This window comes from Pantherophis guttatus, chromosome 4 (assembly GCF_059756535.1).
Source record: "Pantherophis guttatus breed Tessera chromosome 4, ASM5975653v1, whole genome shotgun sequence".
NCBI classification, from domain to species: domain Eukaryota; kingdom Metazoa; phylum Chordata; class Lepidosauria; order Squamata; family Colubridae; genus Pantherophis; species Pantherophis guttatus.
Window position 1 is genome coordinate 35,291,612 of NC_142066.1, and position 21,556 is coordinate 35,313,167.

The 21,556-nt window shown below is 35.6% G+C and overlaps 1 protein-coding gene across 3 annotated transcripts in view; it reads right to left on the reverse strand.

Annotated features, from left to right (window-relative positions):
- The window catches only part of LIG1 (DNA ligase 1), a 33,913-nt gene extending 12,836 nt beyond the window's left edge, over positions 1–21,077 (reverse strand). Inside the window, exons 1-15 of one of the 3 annotated variants that reach the window (XM_034423048.2) lie at positions 20,832–21,077; positions 19,463–19,514; positions 17,370–17,490; positions 15,863–15,949; positions 15,469–15,613; positions 15,021–15,132; positions 10,530–10,634; positions 9,941–10,096; positions 8,040–8,160; positions 2,883–2,981; positions 2,146–2,202; positions 1,879–2,051; positions 1,518–1,684; positions 1,014–1,090; positions 628–719 (exon numbers count right to left, since the gene is read on the reverse strand). In XM_034423048.2, the coding sequence (XP_034278939.1) occupies positions 628–719; positions 1,014–1,090; positions 1,518–1,684; positions 1,879–2,051; positions 2,146–2,202; positions 2,883–2,981; positions 8,040–8,160; positions 9,941–10,096; positions 10,530–10,634; positions 15,021–15,132; positions 15,469–15,613; positions 15,863–15,949; positions 17,370–17,386 (1,408 nt within the window). In that variant the 5' untranslated portion in view covers positions 17,387–17,490; positions 19,463–19,514; positions 20,832–21,077. The other 2 variants (XM_034423049.3, XM_087891934.1) reach the window with 2 other exon arrangements.
- Positions 21,078–21,556: the final 479 nt, after the last annotated feature.

Below are 21,556 nucleotides of genomic sequence, written 5' to 3' on the forward strand. Positions count from 1 at the left end.
GAAAGCAAGAGATTTTTATATCAACGTATTAAAGGCTGGGACACCCAAATCACCAGAAGGAAAAAGAAAGAAGGAAGTACTGGAAGGAGAGAGAGAAGAGCTACTGACAGTGGTTCAAGGGGGAGTTTTGACTGGCCAAGAAGAACCACTACAAATTCAGATGGCTGTTCAAGATGTGGAGTTAATTGATATTTTTGAAGAACTGAAGGATCAAAAGGCAACTAAAAAAAAGGGTTTTTTTCTTTTAAAAGCCTTTGACGATCCCAGCTGAGCCGCACGATCATCAGAGGCTTTTTTTACTTTTAAAAGCATTTTTTCTGTTGAAGAGGTTATAAAAAAATGCTTTTAAAAGTAAAAAAAAAGGCCTCTGATGATTGTGCGATTCAGCTGGGCATGGGGCCCGGGGGGGGGGGGGGGGGCAAGGATTTTTGCTACCGGTTCTCCGAACCACCCGCCTCCATCGCTACTGGATCAGGTGATCCAGTCCGAACCGGGAGCATTTCACCCCTGATTCAATTCTTTTGCACTAGAATGCTAATCAGGTATTCCCATGTACTGGTCATGGGACTCCATAAATTTCCCTTCAGCCAGCATTAGTGCTATTTCACATTTGCAAACCAAACTCACTTTGTCCTGGAGGAGTAAGTGATGCTGCCTGGGCAAGAGCTGAAAGGACAGACTGCTCTGCTAACCCAATCCGTAATTTTCCTTCTAGTGACCTGCAATGCACAAAGTACTTTATTACAATACTGAAGAGGTTATGTTGATGGCTGAAGAACTTTATATATGCATAGCTTTGAGTTTGTTGGAATTAAGGACACTAAAAAATAGAATGCTAAGAGTTTGCCACAAACCAGTAAATAAAGTAGAAGAAATAATTATTATAATAGTGTTTAGGAAATCACTGAGATAATGCAAACTAAATATCAAGGCACATCATTTTAGGAATATAATGTGGGTATACTGAAGTGACACAAGGAGAACAATTGTGCTATAAGTATAAATACACTTACCGAGCCACATAACGAGCCTCTGAATGACGACACGCAACAAACAAAGATTTGATAATGTCAATTTTCTTGTTCATAGACTGAGGAAAAAAGAAATGGAAATAGGTTTTGAGATGTATAGGGGGGGGAAGAAAAGGAGGAAGGATAGCTAGTAATTTTTAGAAAATCTCATTTTATATAATTATAGCAACCTCACAAAGAAGGCTCTTCCCATACATACATGATGAGACAGGACACTTCAGAAAATAGTTTTATAACCACCCCACTTTATTGACAAATAGGCAAAAAGAGTTAAAAATTTCTCTGGATCATGTTTTCAGAAACTCTTATCTTCCTCCAAGCCAGTGTTCTATTAGACTGTTCTTTCAGAAATGATAACATCAAATATTTGTGCCAGATAAACATTAAAATTAATATCATATATTACATTTAACTAACTGAACCCTTGCCATATCACCTAATAAATCAACACAGCAGACTGTTCCAAAATTGTTAATATCTACTTACAGAGCTTCCCGCCATGCGACCAATTGCTTGCAGTTTGCCAAAGACAGCAGCAGCACTAAGTTTGGGTGGAGCAAACACCGTTCCTTGTGTTGTGCGACTGTTTTCAGCAACTACACCTAGATCTCCCTTCTCTGCTGCCTCTGCCTTGATTTGGTCCAGTTGCCGACCTAGAGAAAAGACAAGATCATGTAGTCATGATTTTTTTTTAAAAAAATCCCGAGTCACTAATTTATTAATTCTATAACCCTGCATCAGATAAGAACCAAAATGTTCAACTTTATTATAAGAGCATACTAATGTTTTATTGGCAGCTATTGCCTAATTTACTTCTTCTAGAAAGATTATAATTGGACAGACTCACCTGTGGCCTGGGCCAGAGCTTTCATGAGGATGGTTTTGCCAATGCCTAATTCTAGGCCCTCATATGCTGGGCCTAACCGATTGAGACAGAGGTAGACACAGGGGAGCAAGTCTTGTGGAGATAGAACAATTGCAGAACGAAAGAGATTGCTTAGGGTCTCTATAATTTTCAACCTAGAAAGAGAAAGATGTTGTATGATTTTTGAGGACAAGACTGAATGCTACAACTATCCTTACTTATTGTGTAATTTGTAGCAAGTCATCTTACCGGGCAGATTCTTCCTCAATATATTCCAAAGTACGAGCCACAGCCATGTATGGTATCCTGTCGAAAGAATTAGGATAACAGCAACATTTAAAACTAAATACTAAAAACTAACTAATTTAAAACTAAAAACTAACCCAGAAGTAGTAGAACGAAGTGAGCTTTCTTCTCTTTGCATATATTTATATCCCCTGAATTTGCTAAAAAAACAGCCATCAGTGAAAAAGAATGCTAAAATCTTTAAAAGGACCTCTTCTCTCTCAAAAATTAATATTAAATTTCATCTATTTTGTTCAATTGGACTTGCATATTGTGATAAGCTATGATTTTTAAATATTATGACTGTTAAATAAGGCACCATTGAATGGGCTCACATATATCATGCTAAGCCATAACAATTAATAATGCAGATCCAAATAACAAACTCTAGTGTTTTAGAAAAAATAGTAGCTCGATTATAATAGCTTGACTCTAAACAAAAGGCAGTTTATATTAAAGAAGTGTTAGATGATAACTATGGCTGGAAAATGAGACACACTCTTCACAGGTCTTAAATACCAATTCTTGGTTTAGGACATGAGATAATTAATACAGTAATTTAACATGATTCTATAATGAAGCTTATATGAGACTGACATGAAAACAGATAGGAAATGTCCACTGGTACTTGGATAATAAGAGATAATTTTTTAAAAGAAGCAATGTTTTGTAGCATAAAATATAACTTCAGTGACACTCACTTTTGGCCAGGGTCCCAGCAAGCATCATGAACAGGATGATAACTGCTCTTTGTAGGGTTGTACTCTGCAGGCTCAAGTGTAAGAGATGGTTTGAGAAAACTGTAAAAGCGGGGAGGAGGAGAGGAATACATAGTATGTAGTTATCCTACACAAAATGACTAATTTACATTGTTTAAGATTTGGGAGCCACGGTGGCGCAGGGGTTAGAATGCTATATTGCAGGCTACCTCTGCCTACAGCCAGGAGTTTGACCCTGATTGAATGACGGTTGACTCAGTCTTCCATCCTTCTCAGGTCAGTAAAATGAGGACCTGGATTGTTGGGGGCAATATACTGACATATGTAAACTGCTCAGAGTACTGTAAAGCACAAGGAGCAGTATACAAGTCTATGTGCTACTGGTATTTCTAAATCTATCATTAGATTATGCAAAAGACCCAAGTCTTTTTGCAGCAAATCAGACACTGGCAAAAAAAAAAAAAAAAAAAAAGGTGTCATGTGAAGAAAGAAAGAAAGAAATGGCTTCTAAGAAACTTCAACTTCTGGCTGAGCAACAAATACAAACACAAGTGCAAACATTTAATTTGGAAATGCTGCAAAAATCATTGAAGGAATCTATCACAGAAACTTTGAAAGAATCCTTAAAGGAGCAGACCTCTGTTATGGAAGAAAAATTTAAGGAAGTTACAGAAGTTATTGAGGTTCGTAACAAGGAGATAAGAGAGGATATTGTGTTTGCGTTTCAAGATTTAGCAAAAAATATGGTTCAGCTGGATGAGAAGGTTGAGGAAATAAGTCAAGCTAATTTGAACTTGGAAAATAAAGTGGAAGAAATTCGGAATAAATCAGAAAGGGCAGATGAAGAAATGACTCTTTTACAATACAGAATGATGGAATTTGCAGTGAGAGTGTAGGATTGAAAGTAAGTAACTTAGAGAATTTAAGAGAGATTATTCCAGAAGCCCTGGCACCCTTGATTGGAGACCAGCCAGAAGACCTTGCACTTCAGATTGATAAAATGTATCGGGTTAATTCCTGGATTGCTAGACAGAAACAGTTGCCAAGAGATGTGGTGATTTATTTTACAACTAGAAGTGTCAGAAATGCAATCTTACAAGCAGCTTACAAGAACAAAGTGGAAGTTGCAGGCCAAGAGCTTATAATACTGAAGGAAATTCCTTCCAAAATGTTAGGAAATAGAAAGGATTTTGCTTTTTTGGTGGATGAATTAAAAAATCGACAGATGCAGTTCAGATGGGATGTTCCAACAGGATTAATTGTGAACCTTTCAGGACAAAGATACCATCTTAATACAGTTTGGAAGGCAAAAGATTTCTATATCAATGTATTGAAGGTGGGATGTCCACCATCGCCAGAAATGAGGAGGAGAAAGGAGGTAGAGATGGCCAAGAAACGGGAGACAGAAGAGAAACATTTGCAAGCTGAAGCTGGGGCAGCAATTAAGGATGGGCAATCTTTGGATGCTGTTTAGGTTGGGAACCTCTGATAAATTTGGATGGAAGATTTGGAGTTGAGAGACATTTGGCGTGAGCGGAATAATGAAGAAAAAGATTTTACTTTTTTCTCTGACGGACATCAATCCTTCTCTAGGATTGATTTTATATTAATTACTAATTATTTTCTTTCTAGGGTAAAGAAGACAAAGATATGCTCAAGAATATTGTCTGATCATAGCCCGGTTTGGGTGGAATTAGATCAGGAAAAGAGAGATAGGCGGTCATGAAGATTAAATGAGAATTTGTTTAGATATGAAGAAAATGTGAAGGAGTGCAAAAGATATATGAAAGAATTTTTTGTTATGAATATGCATAAGGGTACATCTATGGAGATGGTATGGGATGTAAGTAAAGCATATATGAGAGGAATTTTAATACATATGAATACTAGACACAGACTTAGACAGCAGAAAAAGCAGAAAGATTTAGAGGAAGAAATAAAAAAGAAAGACCAATTACTTATACTAAATCCACAAGACAAGAGAACAAAAGAAGCAATAAATATATTACGAGGGCAGTTTAAAATGTAGACCAGGTGGCTACTAACTTACAATATGCTAAGCATAATACGTTTTGCAATGCTAATAAGCCAGGTAGATGGATGGCTTATCTAATAAGGAAAAAACATAAATCACGATTAATTGCTAAGATTGAATATAGAGGTAAAGATGTGTATCAACAGAATTTGATTAAGAAAGCTTTTTTTAGAGTTTTATACAAAGTTATATACTAGTGACTCAATTCAAGATATAGATATAGAGATATATACAGGAGCAGAATATTGTTGCACTTACATTGGAGCAACGGGAAGGATTGAATCAACTTATAACTTCTGAGGAAATTTCTTCAGTAATCAAAGAGTTAAAAACGGGTAAAGCCCCAGGGACAGATGGTTTGACAGCTGTTTATTATAAAAATTTACAAGTAGAAACGGTGGAACCGCTTAGGGATTTATTTAATAAAATTTTGTCTGGAGGGGAAGTGCCTCCTTCTTGGAGAACAGCTTTTATTTCATTGATACCAAAGGAAGATCAAGATTGCAATAAACCAGAAAATTATAGGCCAATATCGCTTTTAAACATTTATTATAAGATTTTTGCTAAAACAAATAGATTAATGATAGTTATGCAGCAAATGATTCATGACCAGTCAGGATTTATAAAAGGGAGACAAATTACATGTAACGTTAGACAAATTGTTGACTTATTGGAATATCTGAAGAGAAACAACCAGGTCCCTGCAGCACTTTTTTCCTTGGATGCTGAGAAAGCATTTGATCGATTGAATTGGAAATGTCTACTTAAAGTAATAGAAAGGATGCAATTTGGGGAATATTTTACACAATCAATTAAAGCAATATATCAACAACAAACAGCCCAAATATTAGTTAATGGTAGTTTAACAGAAATTTTTAAAATTGAAAAAGGGACAAGGCAGGGGTGTCCATTATCTCCACTATTGTTTATTTTAACTTTAGAACTATTATTGAATAAAATATGTAGTTCAAGTGAAATCAAGGGAATTAAAATAAAACAGCAAGATTACAGATTAAGAGCATTGGAGATGACCTGATTGTTACTCTATCACAACCAACACATTCGGTGATATATCTGAGGGATATACTTGATCAATATGGAAAAATATCGGGATTTAAAATAAATCAACGAAAGACAAAGATAATAACAAAAAATATGACTATACAGCAAAAAGAAAAGTTAGAAAGAATAATGGGCTTTGAAATAGTAAAAAAGGTGAGATATTTGGAAGTGTTCATTACAGCTACAAATGTGAAACTATATAAAAATAATTATGAAGTGTTATGGCATAAAGTACAGAAAGAAATGGAAAATTGGAAAAAGTTACAATTATCTTTACTGGGAAGAATAGCAGCAATAAAGATGAATGTTTTGCCAAGATTTTTATTTTTGTTTCAAATGATACCAATACTTAAAAAAGATGTAAATTTCAAGGAATGGCAGAAAGGTATTAATAATTTTGTATGGGTGGGTAAAAGACCTAGGGTAAAGTTAAAAGTAATACAGGATATACGTGAAAGAGGGGGTCTTAAAATGCCTAATTTAAGATTATATTATGAGGCAACTGTTCTTTCAACAATTAGTGATTAGTTTAATTTAAGTGAAGAAAGAATACTGAATATAGAAGGGTATGACTTGTTATACGGATGGCATGCTTATTTATTGTATGATAAGAAAGTGGACAAGACATTCAAAAGTCATATACTTAGAAATGCTTTGTTGTGTGTCTGGAAAAAGTATCAGTATAAGTTGAATTATAAAATACCTGTATGGGCAATTCCTAGACACGTGATAGAGAATATAAGCATAGAACAAAAACAAGAGGTGATTACTTATAAAGAACTTTTTATGGAGAGGGGAAAATTACAATTGAAATCATTAAATATATTGAGAGAAGAAGGGAGAACCTGTACATGGTTTCAGTATGAGCAACTGCAAGCTAGATGGAAGGAAGACCAGAAATTTGGTATCATGCAAAATGAAGAAAATTTGGTAAAACAAATCAGAGACCAAGGGCACTCGCTTATTAAAAGGTTATATAACGTTTTGATAGAAATAGATTCGGAAACAGAATTGGTTAAAAACTGTATGATTAAATGGGCACAGAATATTCAGGAACCTATAATGTTGGAAACTTGGGAAAAAATATGGGTTAGAAATGTTAAATTTACACAAGCACAAAACTTGAGAGAAAATTTTTACAAAATGTTTTATAGATGGCATTTAGACCCAAAAAAACTAGCGAGTATGTACCCAGACATGCAAGCTCAATGCTGGAGATATGAGTCGGAGGATGCAACGTATTTTCATATATGGTGGACTTGTAAAAAAGTTAAGGCATTTTGGATAAAAATTTGGTGGATTATGCAAAATATTATGAAAAAAAGGTTAATTTACTCCACAATTGTTTTTGCTGGGCATAATTACAGATTGTACAGCTATAGAGACTAAATTGATTTTAAACTTGATAACAGCAGCTAGGCTTTTGGTAGCACAATATTGGAAGAAGAAATGTTTACCTACTATTGAAGAATGGACATTAAAAGTGGCAAATTTTGCAGAGATGGCGAAAATTTCGGCGTACTTGAAGGATCATACACAAGAAAGATATATACTGGAGTGGAGAAGATGGATTGATTACATTCAAAATATTAGATTAGGAAATACCAAATAGCTTATGATTGACTAGAATGTCAGAAATGTATCTGTATTGTACAAGGGGAGTTAAAGTTCTAAGGGAGGTGCGGGAACTTATAGATTGTTAGTTTAGTTTAGCTTATGATTGATAAATGCTATACCCTGAATTTTGCTCTGGGAAGTTCGGGGGGGATGTGGGGTGGGAGGGTGTAGAGGGAGGGGGGAGGAAATTTGTAAAAATGTTTTCTGTCTTGTAAAACTTTTTAATAATAATAAAAAAAAACACTCACATTGGTTTTCCCTGAAATAACTTTCTGATTTAGTAATAATTGTTAAATCCTTTCTGGACAAAAAGCATGAAGTATTGTGATCTGCTTATTACATGAACTTATTCTTTGGAATATTGATATAGTATTAAGATAAATATGAGACAGAGCTGTCTTAGAAAAAACACACCAATCACCTACTTGTCAGCCATGCCGTTGGACTCATCATTACTGACTTTATTAAGACACTTTGGTACTGGCATGTTTTCTGATACTACAGGTGCTTGCTTCTTTTCTATTTTCACTGAACTTTTCTTGGGAGCTGAAGGTGAAAACATAACACAACATAACATTCCAAACTACAGGCAGTTCTTGACTTAAGACCATTGATTTACCAACTATTTGAAGTTATGACAGTGTTTAAAAGTGACCTGCAACCAATCCTCACATTTACAATGTTTGCAGTGTCCTGTGATAATGTAATTGCCACCTGAAACTTTCTCAGCCAGCTTCCAACAAGCAGAGTCATTGGGGAAGCTGGCTGGAAGGTTGCAAGCCAGTCAAGTGATGTCTTGCTTAATGACTGCAGCAAGAAAGATCATAAATCAGATATAGTCATGTGATGCCACACTTAGTGACTGCACTGCTTAACGATAACTTTTCTGGTCCCTACCATGGTCTTAAGTGAGGTATAAAATCAAAGCAATTAAACAGAATCCGTTATCAGCCAAAAAAGTAATCTCCCCGCTAAAATTATCAAAAGAGGCAAGAATTATGATAATCTCACTTATATGGAATGCTGGTTTATGGGCATATTTTCTCTTCACAGGTAGTCCTTAACTTATGACTATTCAATTAACAATGGTTTGAAGTTATAATGGCCTCAGAACAAGTAATTTAAATCTGCTAACTGACTGCAATTCAGGTGCTTGGCAAGTGGCTTCTATTTATGATGGCTGAAGCTTCTTGTGGTCATGTGATTAGCAACTTTCCCAGTTGGCTTCAACAATAAAATTCAATTGGGGAAACTGCATTTACTCTTCATGTGATTCACGTAATGATCATTTGCTTAAAATCAACAGTGATTCACTAACAACTACAGTAAAAATCAGGTCCAGTCACATGTGATGTACTTAACAACCACATCGCTTTTGGTAGCAACTGAAATTCAGGTCCCAGTTGTGGTCGTAAATCAAGGACTGTCTATATTGTATGTTGTAGAATATTAGAAATAATCCTCATTTCTACAAAGCATTGGTTAACACTGAATATATCGCTAAATGTCTATGGAGATTCTCAGTCATCCAGGTTATAGTTGCCTCAAAGATGCTTTTTCAAGAGGCAACTGGACTTTCTGGGGTTTTTTTGAAGACGTTTCGCTTCTCATCCAAGAAGCTTCTTCAGCTCTGATAAGCAAAATGTCTTCAAAGAAAATCCAGAAAGTCCAGTTGCCTCTTGCAAAAGCACCTTTGAGACAATACTGAATATACAAAGTATCCCTTTTCATTTCTTCAATATAATTTTTGAGATGTGACTAGAATTGCAGAGTATTCCAAGTGCTGTAACATCATAATTTGTTTAAAAATAATTATATGGCATTTTTTTTGCAATTTCTTTACTAATTATTATCAATGCAGATTGTTTTCTTCCCGCAGTAACTGAATACAATGGTATTATTCAGCTATCCAGCCCATTTACAATATCAGGCTCAAGACTTCCATCCTTCTGAGGTGGGTAAAATGAGGACCCAAATTGTTGGTGGCAATATGCTAACTCTGTAAACCGCTTAGAGAGGGCTATAAAGCACTGTAAAGCGGTATAGAAGTCTAAGTGCTATTGCTCATTCCTCATCAGTCACCACTAGTTCAGACCCCTAGAGGAAGCATATGGCATTTCTTTTTCTCTTAATATGGCACTTTTGATTATATTATACTTCTTTTCTTATAAACAAGTACTTTCTCCTTCTGTACCCTTAAATTGAAAAAAACAGAGACAGGTTGATGGAGTTCTTTTTTAAAAAAAATCATCCCAAATAATTGATAATATTGGCTATTTCATTGGTCTTACTTCTATGCAGAAATGGTGGTACATTTCAAACTTACCAAAAAAACTAGAAATTGACTTGCTGGATGGCTTAGAGGAATCTGGGATTTCTTTTTCCTTTGCATTTTTGTCTGTTTTATGCTCCACAAATGTTGCATTCTCACTTTTAACTTCTTCCACTTCTGTGGGTTTCTCATTGGTTTTATCTGTAGAGTCTGTTTATGAAGCAGAAACCAAATGTTCAACATTATCTGTAGAAAATTCAACTAAGTTTTAAAGCCTAACCCATTTCAACTCAAGTTTGTTTTGACTTGCTTTTTGATACCTATTTTTGATATCCAAGATAGTTGCAAACTGCTTCTGAGAAACGAACATTTAGAGAACAATATTTTGCACTTGAAAAGCCTGCAGAAGATCTGAAGACAGGGTAAATTCATATAAGCATTGACAAACATGACTGGACTCTACAGTATATTATCTTTTATGAAAAAATATGTTGCAAACTAAAACTGTGGACCTAATGTAGAATATATAAAAAGGCATGGTAGTTTTAATGACTGAGTCGAACGAACATAAGCTTATTCTCTGTGTAAACTATATTAACATAGAAATAATTCTCTTCTAATAACCAGACAATAAGGTGCTCACCATCTCTATCAAGCTCTTCCTTCCGTCTTTTACTACTGCGATTTTCATGGGAATAATAGCTGTTGTCATCTTCCTCTGGTTTACGTTTAGAGAGCTGCTTGCGGGCTAAAGGTAGAAGTAAATTTCATTTACAATTAAATTGTCACTACTTTTCCCAACTGTTAGGAAACTTTTGCTGGCCTTAAAGCAAATAAGAGATCATGGAGACTTGATATGCTGTATTTAATTCATATCAAGAGTCCTTGACTCTTCTTGACTAAAAACTGTCTTAACTTAAGCAAAAAAGATTTACAAAAGTGGTAAGATACAGATCAAAAAAATAGTTAAATGTTAAAGGATGTCTACAGAATGCCACACAAAACCTCATTATTCTAGATGGAAAGTGTGAATTTCCTGTTTTTCTGATCTTCCTCAAAGTTCTCCTTTCCAAAACTCAATGCAAATGTTTCTAAGTAGCAAAAACAGGAAGTTGGAAGAAGCAGGGAAGTAGGCCTCAATTCTGGATTGGGCTTTGTGTAACAAGTTGAGAGCTTAATTTGAAAATTTAGCAAGGCAATGTTATCCTAATTTATTCAAAGGTTATTTGAAGTAGTAAGAAAGAAATAATGCCTGATGTCGCTGCTAGCACCGTAGTTTCTGAGGGCTATAAAAGAAGAGCTAGCAGATATTACTAAATGGTAGATTTTATCAGTGTTGGGGCCCAATTAACATTCAAAGGACAGCAACAACTTTCCATATTTCTAAAAATTCAAACAACATTTCTCCATTATACTTAATAGATTACTTGCTGATTGAGGACTGGGATTTGAGCAGTTTCCATGAATCAATGCAATTATGATTTTCTGACTTATATTTTCATAGGCAACCAAATTGTTGATCTGATTCCAGGGTGGATAAAAATCAATGATTTTTTTTTATTTAAATCGGATTTTTTTAAATATAATGCTTTTTGAGGAAAATATATTACCATCCAAAGGTTATTCCATCATGAAATAAAGATTAGTTTTTTAATTATGTAGAATAAGGCTGTATATGTTTAATTTTTGGTAAATAAATTCCATTAATCCATTCACAATGTCATGCTCTTCCAGAGGTTTTTGTAAGATTATTGGGCAGTTTCTCTGCCTACAAGATATTATCACAGATGCTTGGTTTACTTTGCAGTTCTCAAAACTGAATTTGACTCAGCAGAGATCACATGCCTCTTCTTCACAGCAAAAATGTTATAACATGAACAGAGTTGAGAAAAAGGCCTTAATCCTATTGTTCTACAAACCTATGAATACAGAATTAACCCCTTCAGTGATAAGTTTCAAGAAGTTCAGTGAATAGAATAGAAATAATATTTTTCTGATTGTTCGGAGTGGAATAGATCTGCACAAGAAGAAAGTGAAACTAAGTGCGAGGAGGAAGGGGCAAGCAGACAAGCAGTACAAAATGAAAGTGAAACTTTCTGAGCACAATACTGCACAGCCACAGACAGACAAGTCTTTGGATCTTTTTGTGTGTATGACCTGAGGTTTATCACATTCTTTCCTTGGAGGAAAAAACCTATAATGGCAGCAGGCCGTAAAAGAGACCCAGTTTGGCAATATTTTAATGAAGTTCCTTTACTTATCGGTAAGGCAGGCAAACACTGCAACAAAGAAATGCAAGGCCTGGTGGCCCGAATGAGGCAACATCATGAGAAGTGCTGTGATGAAGATGACCAAAGAAACACATTTGAACAGGCAGGATCTTCAGGTTGTTAAACATTTTTATTGAATCATATTTCTAAAGACTGCCTTGAACTGTCATGTTTGAGCAAAATTATATTTCTTATTATTACTGCATGTTACTGTCATTTGGTACAGTTATGAAGAAAAGCAAATATTCCTTTTGGGGCAGTGCTGTGTACAATAAGCAGAAATTGTATAAACAATAAAATAACAGCATTGACTTTTTTGTTTAGGGGAATTCATGGATTCTGGAAACTATCCACCTTCAAGATCACCATCCTCCTGTTCTACAGTTTCAGAGTTATCCATCCAGGATAGTGCTTCATTAGCATCATCATCATCAGACACCCACAGCCAGATATCACTATCACCTAAAAGAAAGAAAAAACCCTTCCCTCCTGGAACCACCATAGATAAGTTTGTGATAAAAACTAGCAGATTAGAAAAAGAGTTAATTGATGAAAAAATTGCCCAGTTTGTTTATGCAATGAACTCTTCTTTCCGTCTGACTGAGAACCCACATTTCATTAATATGGTTCAGTCACTGAGACCAGGATACAGTCCACCCAGCAGAGCAGATGTTGCAGGGAAACTGCTGGATAAAGTGTATGACAGAGAAATGGAGCAATGTGCAACAGCTCTGGAGGGTAGAATTGTTAACCTAAGTATTGATGGGTGGAGTAATGTCCACAATGATCCTATTGTATGTGCTTGTATAACAATAGAAGGGAAAGTCTTCCTTGCACAAACAATTGATACCTCAGGAAATGCACACACAGCAGAATACTTACAAGAAGTGGCAGTAAAAGCTATAACAACATGTGAACAAAAATTCAAATGTCTAGTACGCAGTTTGGTCACAGACAATGCTTCAAATGTATCCAAGATGAGAAGAAATTTAGAAGAGCAGGAAGGGAATACAAAGCTAATAACATATGGTTGCAGTGCTCATTTGCTGCACCTCTTAGCCAAAGACTTAAGTGTTCCAGAAATAAAGACTAATGTTGTTGAAATTGCTAAATACTTCCGTAACAATCATTTTGCTGCAGCAGCTCTGAAAAGGATGGATGGAACCAAGCTAACGCTCCCACAAGATGTTAGATGGAACTCTGTGGTGGACTGTTGTGAGCAGTATATCAAGAATGGCCTATTCTGATGACAGTTTGTGAAGAAAATCGAGATAAAATAGATGGCACTGTCACAGGCCAAATCCTCAACATTGGGCTTAAGAGAAATGTTGAAATATGCTGAGCATTCTGAAACCCATCTATGAAGCTTTAAACAAAATACAGAAAAATAGCTGTTTTATTGCTGATGCTGTTGAAATTTGGAAGGAACTGAGTAAACACTTAAAAACAGAACTACACATGGACAGAATTAAATTACAAGCATTAAAAAAACGAATGGGACAAGTACTGTCTCCAGCTCATTTTTTGGCAAATATTGTCAATATCCAGTATCAGGGTCAAAACTTAAGTGCTGAGGAAGAGGAGTTAGCTATGACATGGGTATCCAGCAATCATCCATCCGTAATGCCAACTATAATAAACTTCAAAGCTAAGGGGGAACCATTCAAGAAATATATGTTTGCTGAAGATATTTTAAAGAAAGTCACACCAGTGAACTGGTGGAAGTCACTTAAGCACTTGGATTTAGAGACTGTTAAAGTAATGATTTCACTTTTAACAGCAGTAGCTTCTTCTGCAAGCGTTGAAAGAATATTCTCTTCTTTTGGACTCATTCATTCTAAATTGAGAAATTGTTTGGGACCCGATAAAGCAGGAAAGCTTGTTTTTCTTTTCCAGATTATGAACAATGAAGAAGATGAAGATGACGAGTGAGCTACAGAGGACAGTATTTAAGTTTTTCATGTGTAGGCTGGGCTGACAGTCTAAGTTTCTTAAAATATATATATTTTGTTTAGCCAAATTAGTTAACAAACATGGATGTTTGTTTAAGCAAATAACATATGCTGTAATGTTATTGTTTCAGTTGAATAAATCTATTTAAATTGTTATTATTAAGGTAATGATTATTTTTCTCCTTCCTAAGTACAAGAAAAAAGTTGTCCAAATATGAATGATTAACCTATTAAACTGGGGATAAAAAAACTAATATGAAAAGTTGTTATTCTAATATGCATCTACTTGCATATTAAAGTTATACCAGCAAGAATTAGTCTTTATGTAGAAAACTATGATTTAAATCAAGCCTTACTGACTAGTGATTTAAATAGTGATTTAAATCAAATCCACCCTGTCTGATTCTATATAGTAAAACTGTATTATAGACATGTTATAGTATTTTCAAGAAGCTGAGATTTCAGTATGCTTTCTTATTGGCAGAACTATCACAATGAAGCTGGTGAGGCTGGCTAGCACTGCTTGTTGACATTTCTAATACACCAAACATGATGAAATGAGGGGCCTATAATAAATGTCAGGCATTAAACTAACCTTCTATCAAAATCAAATTGAGCCAAACTGCTTTGATGGGGTCAGTAATTAAGGTTCCAATCTCATCCAGTTTTCTGCAACTTAAATGGATGGACTTCAGCTTACCGAATTCCTCAACAATATGGAAACTTGTGGAAAGCTATCTAAAACCAGAACTATTCGCTAAGTTCAAGATTTCCTAATTCGATTCGGACTGCATAGTAGTCTTTTAAATAACAATGTTAGAATTAAAGTATCTACAGAGCAAAGATATCAATGGTATAACAGTTTCTGTACACAAACTTTTCTCAGTTGGATGTTCAAGAGGGTGAACTTACCAGTTTTGCGCCTTGGGATACTGACAGATGTGGCTGAATTGGAGGTAGTTGGGCTGGTACTTGGAGAGATGCTCTCTTCAGAGATTTTTGGCTCAGGAACACAGTCAGGGCTCTAAAAATGGAGAATTATTAGGTGACAAAATATAGATAGAAAGAATAACCACAGATAATCATAATCTTGAACATTACAATAAAAGAGGGACAAACCAATATTTATTATAACTTTTATGTTAATCTAATAAGAGCAACCTAACTTGAAATATGTGCTACAATTGAAATTAAATGAGAAATGCAACTCCCAACAACTCTGGGCAATCACAAGTAAAAACATGTTTAAAAATAAAACCTGTATTCTTGAAAGATGAAAGCAGAAAATATTCATTAAGAGTTCAAAGAGTTTTCCATGATTAATCTGCCAAAAATTAGGATGTTATAGGAACAGATTTACCAACTTGTTGTCATCTGCTTGTGCATCCTTTCTATCTAATTCCACAGAATCTTCTTCATCATCACTCTTAAGGACCTTAGGTGATTTTTTTGATGCAGAGTTCACTGTGAAGTCTTCGCAGAGTTCTGAACCATTTACAAATTTCCTGAGAACCAAATATTTAGCAATAATTACTGAATTACTAAATATCCTGTGTGTATGTATGTATATATACACATACACACAAACACATATGTGTTAAAAGTCAGTTATAGATAGATAAAGATTTTTCAGCAGCAAGGACTGTGTATTCAAAATCAGCATTCTTTGAAGATTTGGCCCAAGAATCACTGTAAGAATGCCCAAGATGATAAATAGACTTTGCAATATGAGTACATATCTCAAAGTAACTCACTTTTGTGAAATAAGCACATCTTCCAAGTGGCTGTCTTCTGTTTTTTCTTTTTCAGACTTTACTCGTGCCAGAGGCTGGAAGAATGATCTGCTCAGACATAAATAAAAATGGTTATAGATATTCTTCCCCATTCTGAGGGCTATAGAGTGCATAATAATTTTTATAAGAGAATGATATCATAGTTTTTGGCAGCTTTCCAGTTCAAATAGCCGTCTTTCATACTAAAGCAAGTACATAGAGACAGATAATAGAAAAGTACACCTAAATAAAAGGGCAGATAAATATATAATAGTAATTGCAAATGCTGCCTCTGCAAAGAAGCTGAAGAAATGGTGAACCACCTAGCAGCTGTAAGAAGGTCACACAAACTAACTAAAAACAATGGCATGACAAAAGGCAACAATGGTGCATTGGAATATCTGCAAGAAACCATTTGCCTGCAAGCAAGAACTGGTAGGGCCACAAGGCAAAGTAAGAGAAAATGAGGAAGCTAAAGTGCTTTGGGACTTTAGAATTCAAACAAACATCTGCCACATAACAGCCCAGAATTAACTGTCAGTAAGAAAGATAAAAAAGTCTGGATAGTGGATGTTGTAGTATATGGAGAAACAGAATAGAAGAGAAAGAACTGGAGAAAATCCCAAAATACAAAGACCTGCAAATAGATGCGGAATGATTATGGCAAAAGAAAAAATAAAATAAAATGGCTAGATAGAAACAACATTAAGAGCGTGTTGGGTTTAATCCCAAAACAGTTGGAGCACTACTTGAACACCATCAACTCTTACAAAACCAATTGTAAATGCAGTTTTGCTGTAATGATACCTTTAATAACATTAAACAAGATCTGCCTATCCCAGGTCCTTGGGAAGGATTTGATAGGTGGATAAAGATGCCAAATCCAGTTTTAAAATCTGGCTAAAATCTAACCAAGATATTTTTAAAAAATCACTGAAGGAAAAAAAAACCTTTGGAAACAGTAATATGTTTGTCTTTGCCCAACCAATAATGTAGAAGACAGGGAGCCATTACTTTGGCATTGTTCCTGCTCATGGTGAGTACATAACTCAACTAATTTCTCCCAAAGGAAGTTGTGGTCTTCAAAACACACAAAAAATTATACATCTATATTTATATCTATACTGAAAACATTTGTTTGTTGTTTTATTTTGGTTTCTTTTTTCTAAGCCACTGCATGGCACTGCTTGAGTTCATGGCCATATAAACTGTATAAACAAATAAATAAAGCAGTGTTGCTTGAAAACATAACATTATCTTAAAGTATCGTTATATTTGTTAAGTATTTTAATTGCTGATATGTTCCTTTTACATACTTCAAGAAATTGTTAGCATTTTTAAAAAATGGTAATGTTCAGTCAGGAAAATAATTTCATAGTTAAACATTTTACCTCGTTTCAAATGTCTGTTTTGAGTATCGGAAATGAAATATTTCAACTTTAGACTACTATACACCTTATTTGCTTATAGATGTTATGCTGTCGCATACCTTATATTGCTCTGCATTGTAGAGATCTGGATTTTTCCTTAGTTCATCAGTTCCACAAAATAGTATAAACAAATTCATGGATTATCATATGGATTATATTCTATTTTCTTACAGGATACAGCTGAAAGAAAATAAGAAATGATAGATTGAATTTGAGCTGTGTAAAACTGTGACTGTTGGAATTCCATCAAAATGTAGTGATGGCCACAAACTTAGATGGCTTTAAAAGACGGTTGAATAAATTCATGAAATGTGTGTCTATCTAGTTTTTGGAAGATGCTTCCTTTGGCTTAGGGATGTCATGCCTCCCTATACCAGTTTCAAAAGAAAAAGAACAGGTCATTTCTCTCTCCTGCTTTACCTCAGAAGCCTCTCCTTGGTTAATGTGAAGAAAAAAATAATAATGATGTAATATGGACCTTAGCTTGATTCAGCAGGGCTGTTCTTTGGTTCTACTTCTAGAAGCATAGCATGACTTTTCTAGATTCACTTTAAGCCCATCAAATCCACTCCTACTCAACACAGGTATACTAATAAATATAGCTATTTAACGTCTGCTTGAATGCATATAATGGAGCAGAACCTATTACCTTCTACTTCTGGTTGGTTCCACTTCTAACATTTGAGGAATTTACTGTTCTCTAATTTATTGTTCTATGTTCTACACTCTGGAATGAAATAGAACAGGTCTTAAACTTCTAAGTGATATCCTTTCAGATTTTGAAGAACGTTATTAATCCTTTTCTCAGGTACCTTTTCTCAATTTCTTTAAACTCTCTTAAATCTTATTCCTATTATTCATAAAAATATTTAATGATTGCTAGCACACAATTATATCTTTACAGTTTTATTTATTTTTTATTTTGTGGAAGCTGCCTGCAAAATCTTTTCAATATTCCTTCTCACTGGACAAATAAGCTGTTGCAGACCTTGTCCATAAAATGGATAAACATATGACAGCATATTATAGCACTAGGCAATGAAAACAAGTATCGTATTTTTCAGAGTCTAAGACACACTCCTCCCACCACACACAAAAGGTGGGTGAAAATTTCGGTGCGTCTTATAGACCGAATATGGGCCTGTTTTTGGGCTCCTGGCCCTCAATGTGGCGCACTTTCGCCCTCCCCAGCCTCCAGAAGCATTATGCAGACCAAAAACAGGACGTGCGGAACACTGCAGAGTCCTTCTGGGGGCCGGGGAGGGCAAAAATGCAACATTTTTTTTCTTGTTTTCCTCCTGTAAATCTAGGTGCATCTTGTAGTCTGGTGCATCTTAGACTCTGAAAAATACAGTAACTTTCTAGAGTTTGTGGCATTTGTGAAATAAAAGTGCAATCAAGATGCTAAAATAGCATCTTTTGCAAGATTGCTTGAGTTGTAGAACAGAGAAGTGCTCAACTCTCTTTAAAGTCATAAATTTTAATTTAATTTAAATTTTAAATCATAGTATTACATTTTGACATGCAAGTTCAGTTTTCTATATTCTTTCATTGAAACTGAAACAACAACAAAAAAATCAGGTAAGCTAGAACCAGGTAACTTGGTTCCTTCCATATGTTTTCCATATGTAAGATGTCAACATTCTGTTCTAGTTTGATTAAATGGGTGGTGTCATTTTATTTGGAGCATTAGCTAGTTATATTCTAAGATAGTTTCTTAAATTATAGTTCTAGGTTCCCGCAAAGGGTCTGCAAAATGAAACTTTTTGCCAGTCTATGTTGAAAAATAACACAATGTTAAAATCCCATCAAACAATTGTGAAAAGGAGTAGTGGCAGTGAATGCATTGATTTGTGTTTAACACAGTAAAAATGTATAAAATATAACCCATATTAAAAAAAAAACCTATTTTGACATCTTCCATAATTATTCAAAGTGGGAAAGGGTGAGAGAAAAAAATTTAAGAAATACTATTCTAAAAGATCAGTTGTAAAAAGGAATCACAGGCATTCAGATGAAAGAAGTTTTGGGGATGGGTCATTCAAATCTGATGGCATATAGATCAATTATTAAGATGGCGTCAAGTATAAAATACTTTGATTCAGAAGCTTTAAGCCAGTACCTTGGAAAATTCATTAAAGACAGTCTTTACCTGGATTGCTGCTGAGTTCTAGTCTATGATAGCAGTAATATCAGCATTAGCCCTGTTGTGTAATATGACATTGTTAGATTCCTTCTTTCAAGAACTCAAACAGTTATAATACTTCCTCCTAATTCTCCCCCCCCACCCCCCACCAAACAATAGCACTGCTGACAGCTAGGCTGCATTTGTATTTGTAGGTTAAAAACTGCTATTACTGGCAATAATTCTGTTGGAATTCAGTGAATGTAGCAGAGTTGTCTAAAATATCTGGAACTATTAAAATGTAGAGGCTTTTCTTCATCAAACTCTTTATAACATTAGCCATATTAGCAGATAAAAGTTAAACAGGCTTTCTCCATTCTTCTATTCCATATTAATATTTACACAAAATAGCAAATATAGTATGTGGAAGAAATTACAATTGTTTAGCATTTTATATATATACGTTCACAGCTTTTCTTATTCCATTTCTCTCTCACCTAACACAAGTTTTTAATAAATGCAAATCTAAAGCACAAATACTTGCAAAAAGTCACCAGACTTTCTCATTCATTTAACACACATTTGGAAATATATATATATACAAGAGCAAGGGAAGAAATAAAACCCCACAGATCATACAGCAAAGAGCTAAGCCTGAAAACGCATTTTCAATGTTTTGCAATGCTGCTTATCTCTCCTTTTAATTCATCTTCGTAATATATACATTTTCTTATAAGATGAGCGGTTTTATATCGATTTTTATTTTGAAAATGTCACACACCATATCCTCCCCGTAAAATTTACCACAGTAATTTATACAAGAGCATATACAAATAGAATAACATTATAAAAAGGGTCCTTGGGAACTAATATTTCTTTTTGAGAGGAATGGATAGCTTTCCTCCATTTCCCCCCCTCTGTCTATTCCCTGCCAAATTTGACTCTGGTGAAGGGCAAGGCCTGACAATAGCGGCAAGTAAATACGTTACAAAACACACCTCATGGGACATCAAAAGATAATGAGCAACCGAAATAAATGAGACCGACAGAAAAACCCCTTCTCTGCCACCCGTTCAGCAGACACCAGAGAGTCAAGAGCTAATACGTAAGTCTCGCTTATATAGAGAGAGAAAAAAAGAGGTAGGCGTATGTGTGCGTGGGGGGGAAGTGCTATTCACAAGAACAGTTCATAGGGGAGCGTTCCCGCCATTTCTTTCCCCGCGATTTTTAGAGAGAAAATCTCCCTCATCCCCATTCTATCCTGGACGCACTAATTATTCCCGCCAAAAGTATCCCCTCCGCTCCCCTCCTCCCCCACGGTCGCGCGAAAGCTCCTTCGGCAGCCCCGCAAGGGGGGGGCAAGCTCGCGCGCGCGCAAAAAGCGAAAAAGAATTACCTGCCCCAGCTTCAATGGTTCCCCCTCACCTAGCAACATCCCGCCCATTTTCTTTTTCGCGCCAAAACACAAGCTAGCAATCGGCGGGAAAAAAAAAAAAACCACCCAGCGACCGGGATCCTGACGTCATAAGTCCTCGACGCCTTGATAAAACTACGTATAGATCAGCAAAGCTGGCTGGGGAATTCTGGGAGTTGAAGTCCGCTAGGCTTAAAGTTGCCAAGGTTGGAGACCCCTGGTATAGATAATATCTCTCACTTTCTTTCGTCATTCCCCTTCCCCCCCCAAGCCTGCTGGGAAAGAATGGCCCTTTTTGAAAAGTCTCGCTCATTTCTGTTACCAGAAGGAATTTGAAGAACTTCTGAGGTTGCATACAGAAAAGGAAGGGATGTTGGGAGACAGACGAGAGGAGAAGGAACTGGGGTTTGGAAAGCCTGATACCACTGGCTGGCTCTCTCAGGCTTGGAAGTTCACAAAGCTTTGCCTTTTCTCGTCCCTTTCAGTACTGCTGTAGGGTGGTGGAGGTTTATTTATTTAGCAAATGGCATACAATGTCAGGGAAATCTCCAATGCTAGACACGATGCAATCCTGACAGCCTAAATGGCTAGTTCAGTATGTTTTGCGCTTGCGTGCCTATCCTTGATACATCTCAGGGGTGAACTACCTTACAGCAGCTGAAGCGATGCTGAGGTTGTTGCCTCTTCCAAGCTCCTCTGCTTGGTGT